General features: G+C 32.4%; 1 protein-coding gene and 1 long non-coding RNA gene across 2 annotated transcripts; one reads left to right on the top strand and one right to left on the bottom strand.

Annotated features, from left to right (window-relative positions):
- Positions 1 to 90: 90 nt before the first annotated feature.
- On the bottom strand, positions 91 to 7,567 carry LOC105767879 (zinc finger CCCH domain-containing protein 18). Its single transcript, XM_012587443.2, has 7 exons — positions 6,777 to 7,567; positions 6,492 to 6,659; positions 6,234 to 6,413; positions 790 to 860; positions 446 to 613; positions 253 to 367; positions 91 to 163 (listed from the first exon to the last, which is right to left on the bottom strand). The coding sequence occupies exons 1-7, from the start codon at positions 7,565 to 7,567 to the stop codon at positions 91 to 93; spliced, it is 1,566 nt and encodes a 521-aa protein (XP_012442897.2).
- On the top strand, positions 1,499 to 5,613 carry LOC128041292 (uncharacterized). The gene is made up of 2 exons (XR_008196044.1): positions 1,499 to 1,708; positions 5,499 to 5,613. It is a non-coding gene; the product is annotated as an uncharacterized LOC128041292 (long non-coding RNA).
- Positions 7,568 to 10,323: the final 2,756 nt, after the last annotated feature.

The raw sequence follows: 10,323 nt of genomic DNA on the forward strand, positions 1-10,323 counted from the left end.
AACTGGAAACATGATAGTTTGATAATAACGATAAAATGTGCAGGTGTCACCCTGGTATTCTAACTAGCTCTAACATGTTTTTCACTTGGCCTAGATGATTGTTGAAATGCCGCCACTTTCTATAGCAGAAGTGAAAGGGCTATCCGGCAGATTAAGTCCTTCGCTGCAGATACATGAAGTTTTGATTTGGAATAGATCATTAAACAATCAAATATGAAAAGAAAAAACTTGGAAAGAAAGTAACTTTTATACCTTTCTTGGTCATTGTTGTTCATCTCTACATGTTTGATTTTTCCATCAGATGTGGTGTTGATGTTGAGAGCTTCCAACAAATAATTGAACTCTGCCGACGGGAAATCGAGTTGATCTGCTTGGTGGAAAAGAAAGCGTTGTAAGGGTGGCCAAGGTAATGAATATACATATATAAAATGGGAAAGTTCACTACCTTCCGTGACCTTTAACTCATCCATGAAGTAACCGAAGGATTGGTGAGCTAGAGGCTTTTGTGACAAATTCATCTCTGACGAGTGCCTTCTTTGAAGCTTAAAGATTTGATCTTGATCTTCGATAAATTGCTTACGGAACAACCTTGACGTCGCATATCCTTTTGGAACTGAGAAAATCATACATTAGATACTCGATAGTAAACATTGCCTAATGCTTAAAACTATACAATATGAATTAACATCGTATTCAACAGAGCTAAGTCGAGTAATAGCCCCAAAAATGGCGAGTGTTTATGTAGCTATGGACCATAATTTGGATAAACGATGAAATGGAGGTACTTACTTGAGTGAAGCTCGGGTTCCATATAATATGAAGAGTAATACATGGGAGACTCGATTCTCTCGGGGTACTTCCTACACAAAAATCAAATGTAGCCGAATGATATAGAAACCAAAAAAATATTTAAAAAAAAAAAGAAGAGAAATGATTGTCATACTATGCATTCAATTCATGAAATTGGTGTAAAAATGAGAAACACTTATATTTCCTTGTAACACCCTAAAATTTTCGATATAGTAGTCGGTACTATTCTAGAAATGCATATAGTAGATTTATGAAGAAAATGAGTTGAAATTTATCTGAATAAAGTATATGGGAGATGAATTAGATATTAGAAGAGAAAGAATGAATGGTGAAATTTTAGTAAGGATTAAATTGAGAATTAAGTAAAAGTATAAGGACCTAAAATGTAAATAGACCGTAAGATGAAAATGGGTGGTGCAAATAAACATTTTTTTTAAATATGACGTTGAAAAATATGTTGACATGTGGAGTTGGACAATCGATGTATATATTAAATTGAGTAAAGTGGAAAAGTTTAAAGACCAAAGTATAATTTTACTATTTTGTATCAGGGGTCCAATTAGCAATTTTTACCATAATTGGTTGATATTTCAAGACATAATGATGAAAATTTGGTGGGATGTGATAGGTTGGTGGAATAAGTGGATTAAAATGAAAGAAAAGAAAAGTGTAGTGAGTTTAGCTAGATTCTTGAGTTTTGAGAGTTTAGAATAAGAATAAGATAAGTGATCTTAAGGTAGTGTAAGGAAGATAACTTGAGCATCTCATCATTAGATTTAGGAGGTTTTAATGCTTAATTATGTTTTTTTCTAACCTTAGTTCATCTTTTTTATTAGGGTTTGTAGCAAAGGAAGTGATCAAATCATCTAAAGCCAAAGGAAAGAAGAAGATTGAGGAGGTGTAACAGTTTTCAGTTTGTGCTTGTTTAATTCAATTTGTGGTATAAACTTGATTGATCAATTTAGCTTAGGAAATCTTGTTGATTTTATATTGTCGGTGATATTTGTTGGCAAAGACTTGATTTTTGCATATATGAAATCTATGCTCGACATGTTAATTGCGATGAAACAATGTAAATGAATATTATTGTCTCAAGTATGATTTGTTGTGAAGAATGTGGGATTGATTCTTGTGATGCATGATGATAATTAATATTGCTTGATGATTCTAAGACATGTAGATTGATAAACACCCTATTAAACAAAATTGGGAATGGTTTGAGTATTGTTGACATGCCATAGTGTTTTAGGCATGTATATAGGTCACTAGGTGAATTTTTGCATCTTTAAGTGGATTTTTATGTTGTTTTGAAGTATTTGGTATGTTTTGGTTCATTTTGAAACTTTTCAACACTTTTGGATTTAATCTGTGATGCAAATTTGTATGGTTTATGCATGCATTATAAGTGTTACAATTTACTTACCTAGTGATTTTTTTTATCTATTGTGGTAATAGCCATGATTTTATATGTGTTTGACTTGTTTTGGCATTTCAAATATGTTTTCTATTATTTGGTTGCATGCTGCTTATGTTTAGGGACCTTTAGAGACACAATTGCATGACTTGTAATGCTTGTTTTATGCATTTTTGGGCATGTGTCTCAAGATCACAAGAACATTTTCTTGTGATTCTTGCATTTCCAAGTGCAGGCCTTGATACATAGACATCAAAGTCTCTATATATGGTTGCATTACCTTGAGACATAAAACATTGAAGCTAAAATATAAAAAATTCAGTCCAAAGTCTTGAGACATTGTGCATTGTCTTGAGACATAAAACTTTGAAGCTAAGATCTGAAAATAAGGAAAGTATGTCTTAAGACATAGAGTCTTGCATTTTTCTTGTTTGACTTACAATTTGTAACCTGGCTCTATGTTTAACTTTCTTTGACCTTGGTTTATCATATGTGGGTCTAATTGAGTATGTTTAACACTTTATATCTTCTTTTAATTGTTCATGCCATGCTTGAGTTGTTTTAGTTGAATTTTTTTAGCTTCAATGATCGTTTTAATGTTTGCTTCGACAACGAATCTGGTGTCTTGCATCTGATTGTCTTCTAGGTCTACTGTAGGGTGTTACATTAGTTGATATTAGAGGGGGTTTGGGTTTAGCTGGTTCTAGGCCCAAAATGCATAATTTTTTTGTGATTTTGTCTAGGGTACATGCCATTAGGTGAACCAACCAAGTTTTATTGATAGTTAAGACTTGAATGTTGAATTTTTCTCTAGTTGTTATATGTTTGTATAAATTCAATATGTCTGTTGAATCTCTTAATGCATTAGATGAGGAGGTTGAGTTAGACCCTCAAATTCTCCCCTTACCTTAAGCTACTCAAACTGATGTGGGAGACAAGAATTATCCTAAGGCACTTGATGTTGGTGCACAAACTATAGTTGGTGGTCGAAATGCTAAAAATGATGATGCTCTATTGTGTACTATCGCAGATGCACTCCATAGAGTTTAGGGGGGCTACACCACAAGTTTGAATTGTTATGAGAGTTTGTAAGATTGCTACTAGGAAGCTTAAAAAATACGAAATAGTGGACTTCAAGGGGTTGAAAGGTGTTGATCCTTTCGCAGCAGAATCTTAGCTTGCAATGAATCAACTAGAGTGTGTTCAAGTTGAGTGAGTTCAGTGCATAATTCCCTTGTTAAAGGAAGAAGCTTACCAATAATGGTTAAATATAAGTCAGTCTATTCCAATTGAAAGGATAAATTGGGTTTTTCCAAGCGAGGTTCAAAAAGACGTATGCTAGAAAGTTGTATTTGGAGGATTGGAAATAAGAGTTTATTATGCTAATAAGGAAACTTGTTTGTGGCAAACTACGAGCAAGAGTTTCTCTGATTTAGTTGGTATGCTCCTAAGATGGTACCAATGAAAGTTGAGAGTTCCATCTAATTTCTTAGAGGATTGTGGGATGAGATATATGTACAACTAGTGGCCACCGAGTGAGAGTTTTCTGACAAAATTAAGAGAGCCAAGATGGTTGAGCAAGTTTTGGGGTTAGACGAGAAACTCGATGATAACCAAACTCAAGAGAAGAGAGTTGGTGGTTCTAGTTCGTAGTCTGTTTCGAAGTGAGCTAGAGATTTCAGAGTTTCTAAGTGATTTGTGCCTTCTAGGTTCCATTTTGAGGGAAGACGATCGCAGCAATATTTTGTTTCTATGGCTAGTTCAGGTGGACCTGTTTTGGTCTCTAGTACTTCGAAGTGTGACCACTGTGGCCATAGGCATGTGTGGGGAGTTTTGAAAGAAGATTGGTGCATGTGCCTTGGGGTAAGACTACAGGGGGAGAGAATGTTGTTAGGTGAGGTTAGAGGAGGACTATAGATAATACTGCTACTATTGGATTTGAGGCTAGAGCTTTGGTTTTGGCTTAATTTGTTCGTGCTCGTTATGGTGTGGACGCTATTGTTATGGTCTAAGGTATATATTCTTTTTTTCTATTCCAGTTGATGCATTGATTGATCCTTCTACACATTTCGATATATATAGTATTGTGATCTGTGGGTGGAGTGTTCCTATGGAATTGCCAGATATAAGGATTTCAATGTCTAGTCTTTTAGGGGTAGGGTGTGATTGTTGATAAGGTCTGCAATCATTTTCATTCGATGATTTAGGGAATTATGTTCTTAGCAGATTTAATAGTGATGTCATTTTTTGAGTTAGATATGTGATTTTGGGAATGTACTGGCTTTCAAGCATAATGTTATATTGGATAGTTAGAAGAGGTTTGTTATTCAATATTTGTATGGTAGTGTGCTGGAAGTTGTTGGTATGAAGTTTGGATGCTTTGCTAAAGTGATTTCTGCGGTGAAGGCTTGGAAAATGTTGAATAAGGGTTACAAGGTTTATTTAGCGTATATATTAGACTTGAAGGCTACATATCCTAAACTCGAGGAAACCCAAACTATTCAGGAGTTTACGAATGTTTTTTTCTACAAGTTAACAGGTTTATCTCTACCTCGTGAAGTCGAGTTTGATATTGAACTGTTACTTGAAGTATCATCAGTTTCCATTTCTCCCTATCGCATAACACCTACAGAGTTGAAAGAATTGAAGATGCATTTACAAGAAATTTTGGATCAAGGGTTTATACGACCTAGTATATCACCTTTGGGAGAACCGATGTTGTTCATGAGAAAGACGAACAATACTTGGCAATTGTGTTTCAATTATCTTCAGATGAACAATACTTGTGTGCATTATTAATGGTATCTTAGGGGAAGTCGAGTTTTCACACACATTGGTGCATTGTCATTAGCATTGTTGTTAGTGTACTGAAGTGCATTATCTTCCTATTTAAAAGTTGAGGAAGGGCATTATATAAAAAAAAGCAGATATGATAAGAACTTATAATGAGATTAATGTTAGAAAAAAATTATGAATATGAAATTTAAAATATTAGTCACTATGTAAAATTAAAATATATGGATTAATGGTGTAATTAATTAATGTTATAAAAGATAAGAAATAAGTTGAAACAAGTTTTAAATATGTATGTGATATGAATACTATATGTTTAGGATATGAATGGTTATGTATATGATATGCTATGATTCAATAACTTGTTTTATTTATGTTAATGAAATCATGATCAAGGTGAAGATATTATATGTTTAATGGTTTAAATAAAAATATTGATTGAGTCTTACCTCGATTGATATGGTGATTGTTGTTAATGTAGGAGGCCGTGAGTTCGAGTGCGCTGAAGTGTATTATCCTCTTATTTTAAGGACTTTAATGTATGAATGGTAATGTCTAATTGAAGATTTAATGGTGAGTTATAAGTTAATTTATTATATTTGATATCACTTAATTTTAATTGGTTACATGTTAGACAAAATATCTTATATCATATTTGAATTGGATTCTTGAAACTTAACCATTTGAGATCATATCACTCAATATGGACTCAAGCTCAAGCCATTTGGTATAAATTTTGTACTTAGAAATGGCATGTGGCATGTACATTTGATTGTGCAACTAGGTATGTTTAGTGTAAGTTTGTCATATTTTATAATTGATTATAAAATATTTAGGTTAAAGTTTGAGAGTATTTTGAGTAGGGGCGAAGTCAAAATTTTTTTTTAGGGGGTCGGAACTGAGTTGTATATTTTTATGATAGTAAAAATGTAATTTTTATAATTTTTTAAAACATTAAATTAAAATTTTATCATTTTTGGAAGGGTAAAGTGTAATTTTACCATAACTGTCAATCCCCTTATCAAAAGGGTTTAAGAATCATTAGCTAAATTACTATAGTAAAAAGATAATGTATCGATACCATACAAGAAAGTGTCGATACATGTTGTCTTGAAGCTTAAAATTCGAGTTTTTATGCTTGGTTTTGGGCACGACTTAAGCCATAACATGAGTTTTAAACCTCTATTATGAGATTAGATAAGAGGTGTTACCGTACTTGTCAACCAGCTTGGATTTTTCCCTGTAAGGTTTGACGAGAACACGAGCCCCGCAAACGTAATGCGGATTTCCTTTGGCCAAAATCATCTTCACAGTATCGGAACTAACAAAGGTTACGAACCCAAACATTCGTTTTTGTTGGCAAGGAATCCGTACATCTTCAACTTGTCCATAATTGCTACGCAAGTAAGAGAACTCTTTTAAGACAATGAATATGCAAATAAGCCTATAAAATGGCTTTAAAACATCATGTAACCTGAAATAATTGGAGACATCATCTTCACTAAATGTGCTCTCGGCCGGGAACGTAAGGTATATCTGCCTTGACCCGTTAACGATCGGACCTGGATCGTTTCGATCATTTCGATTTTCCATATATTTTGGTACATCTTCGGCTAAAATGACTGCATGTTGTCCATGCGGCCTGTTATTCAAACCACATAAGATTTCATGTTTATTGGTTTTAAGTTCTAATCGGAACTTAGAAACGTAAATGAACTAAATTCCTAATTTTCGAAAAATACAAGTTCATATCATGTACCTGTCGATCACTCGAATAGCAGTTTTCAATCTTGCGAGAAGCTTAGTTAAACTATAGCCTGCTTTTCCATGTCTTTGGCTTTCAGTAAGATAACCATCTGCTTGTAGAACTTTGCCATACTTCTCATAATATAACAACGGTAACGACGCGATCGAGACCGGATCGCCTCGTTTCGTTCTCAATAACTCGACTAATTCAACCTCTAATTTCTCTAGTGACATAACATGATCTTTATAACCAGTGGCACCATCCAAATGAACAAACATTTGAGGGAGATTATCCGAGACTTCACCATGAAAGTACCTACAATTACTCCCATGTTTGCAATACCCTTTGTTGAAATAATGACAAGTCTTAACCGGAAAATCGGGTACGTTGTTTTGATGCCGACGTAGTCCCGGTCTTACTCCGAAATTACAGTAACAATAATCATTGGAAAAACTATTATCACTTCTTAAGTTTAAAGATCCCATTTGATCATCTAAAGTGCTTGATGAGACTGGTGGTGAGAAAGAAGTGAACTGTGAAGGTATTTCGGAATTGAGAGTCGTCACCGAGTTCATCGACGGTGATATCGGAGGTGACCCGGATTTAAGGGCGAGTTGTTGAAGCTCAAGTTTGATTTTATAGATTACTTCTCGAATGACCTTATCAGGGCACACTGCTAATTGAGCAATTTCTTGCTCACCATGGTCTTGTAATAGAATGTATCCTATGATTTTCAATACATTTTCAGGCTCAAATTTCTTGATTTTGTTGAATAAAATTTGTGTATAGTCGGAAAATTCCATCATGCATTTAGTTGATCAACTTAAATCTGCAAATAACAAAAATATTAAGTCATAAATACAAAAAAAAGCACAAAACCCAGAAATTCTTTCAAGAAAATAGGAACTTACCAAGGAGAAAATTTGTTGGAAATGTAAAAGCAGCTGGTTACTGGTAGCAACAAGTAGAGTCGTTGTTGTTCTTTGAAGATATTAAATCCTCTTTTATGCTTCACTTTTCAACTTTTCATGTGATTTTTTATGGTTTTTTCTTCAACTATATGGATAAAAAAGATTTTTAAAGATTTCTTTTTAAAGTAAAACAAAACTTTGTTTACTTAGTGTTGGTAAATTTATACAGAAAAATTTCACCTTAAATAGTTTTTTTAAATTATAATTTTAGTGAGCTTAAAAAAGAATTTAAATATTCAAAGCTAGATATTTTATAAAAAAAATGAGTTAGAGAGAATTAAGGCGATATACTTTCTTACTTTTTCTTATTACTATACTCAAAAATCCCCCTAAATGTTATTTATTTTTTCTATAGAAAATGAGTTATTAAAATATTATTTTAAAAATCCCAATGTTCTAAATTTAGATTTGATTATGAATGATAATTTAATAATTTTGTGGTTTATTTAATTTTCATTTTTACAAAAAATTGGGAAATTATCAAAATGATTAAATGTGAGGATAAAAATGGTAATTAAAGGAAATTATTTATGAAAGTGAAGACCAATTCTACAGCTGGATAAGTGGGGTGATAGGTAAAAATAAGAATAAATGATTAGAAAAAATATTATAATTTTGGTAAATAATAAAAATAAGTAATGTTAGATTAATTAAAAGAAAGAAATTTTGGAGGGCTAAAAGGAAAAAAAGAAATGATTAGAGAGAATGGGGCTTTTCTGTTCTAATTATAGATATTATCTGGATCTATTTCCTTATGATTTTTGACTTTGTCATTTAGTTTTTTAAATAAAGGATTATGTATATATATAAAAAGCATGTACTAAATTTGTATTTAATTAAGTTTTTGTAAATAATTAATTAAGTCGCTTCGTTAAAAATTTTGCCATTGGTCATGTTGACTCTTAAAATAAATTAACGGACTAATCAGATGGTAACACGTGGTAGTTTACTGTTTAATCTAATATTTGTAACCTCTTCAACTCGCCCTGGATGTTAGACCCGAATTCGGGAGATTACATCAGTCATTGAGATGTCCTAGTATGATCGAGGTTTATAAAACAATCAATTTAAAATATTTATTTAATTTAGAAGAAAATTTAGTCTATTTTCAGAAAAGCTGACGAGTTATAAATAAATGTTTTAGTTTAACTTTCTTAAGTAACGATGACTTTTAAAAAAAAATTAATTTTCTATTTTTTTATTATTCACATTTTTCAATTTTAATCTGGCAGGGAAGAGTGATTTTTATTTGGATTTGATAAAACTATATTTCATGCCTTCATTGAATAAAAACTATATTTTAAAATTAAGTTAAATGTTATGTATGCTAAATAAACCTTAAATTTGAGTCTCATGCCATAAAATAAAACAGTATAGTTCCAAAATAACAAAAAATATAAAAATAAGTCTAATAATACTTTCATAAAAATAAAACATTTTTGAGCCCTCCGTATGCCCCGTTTGTGTTCTAACCTAGTGGGTTATCTGTAAAGATGGAATAAAATGGGGAGTGAGCTATGAAGCTCAGTGTGAGTTCCATAACAAGAAAACCATACAACAATAGACAAAACATTCAGAAAATTAACTTATAGGATAAATCACAATTAATTAGAAATACAAAATATCAATAATTTGAAACAACTAATCAACATAATATTTCAATGTTCATAGCCATGTGTAATTGCTTATGAATTTAATGTAAGTTTGGTTTAACAGTAGAAAGGTCCTACCCTATCGCTACACACCACAATAGGAGTTCCTCAGAACTCCTCTACCTTTATACCACATTGTGGATAAATCACTCATTGCAAATGACCTGCTAATGATAAGATATATTGACAGATGAACCATCAGTCTATGCAGATAAAAGCTGCTAATACGTTGTGGATGAACCATTGGTCAAGCAGATGACTGTTGACTAAAATAGCCATGGATAAACTACTAATCAAACAGATGGTTGCTGACTAAAATACGTTGTGGATAAACCACTGGTCAAGCAGAAAAACTGTTGACTACTTCCTTCGTTCAAAACATCCCACCCCGTGCAATATGCAATATAACATGGCAATACATACATATTTTTCAATAACAGTTTATGCGGTACATTATCATGCTTATCAAGTAATTCAGTAAAACAGTTTGGTTGTATGCTTTGCATACATTTGGTTAATAGTATCAGTGCATGTTCACATGCTTTTGGAATGCTTAAGATCATGCATAATCAACTTAATATTACATAATACAATTCTAATCATAACATGTCTCATATGCACATCATGGTATGCCTGCTAGTCAAAAACGATATAAACCAACCATAATAATGTTAGAACATATAACAATTTTTCATATTATGATCTCGAATCAAGCATATAATCACTAAAGAGTTTACTCATCAAGTTTCATGCAAACAAGCACAAAACACATAGACTTAGTTTAGATTCCACATAGGCTCGTGGATAAGGTTCGCATGAATGTTCGCATTAAAGGTTCACATGACTGTTCGCAATAAGGGTTCACATAAGGGTTTGCAGTATAATATACATAAGGGTTCACATAATAGTTAAAAGGATCACATATTAGCTTTAAAA

This window comes from Gossypium raimondii, chromosome 5, assembly GCF_025698545.1.
Source record: "Gossypium raimondii isolate GPD5lz chromosome 5, ASM2569854v1, whole genome shotgun sequence".
Taxonomy (NCBI): domain Eukaryota; kingdom Viridiplantae; phylum Streptophyta; class Magnoliopsida; order Malvales; family Malvaceae; genus Gossypium; species Gossypium raimondii.

Coding starts and splice junctions, on each gene's coding strand:
- LOC105767879 (XM_012587443.2), bottom strand. CDS start 7,567: ATGGAATTTTCCGACTATACACAAATTTTATTCAACAAAATCAAGAAA. Junction 614..789: donor GGAACCCGAGCTTCACTCAA/GTAAGTACCTCC, acceptor TGATTTTCTCAG/TTCCAAAAGGATATGCGACG. Junction 164..252: donor AACAACAATGACCAAGAAAG/GTATAAAAGTTA, acceptor ATGTATCTGCAG/CGAAGGACTTAATCTGCCGG.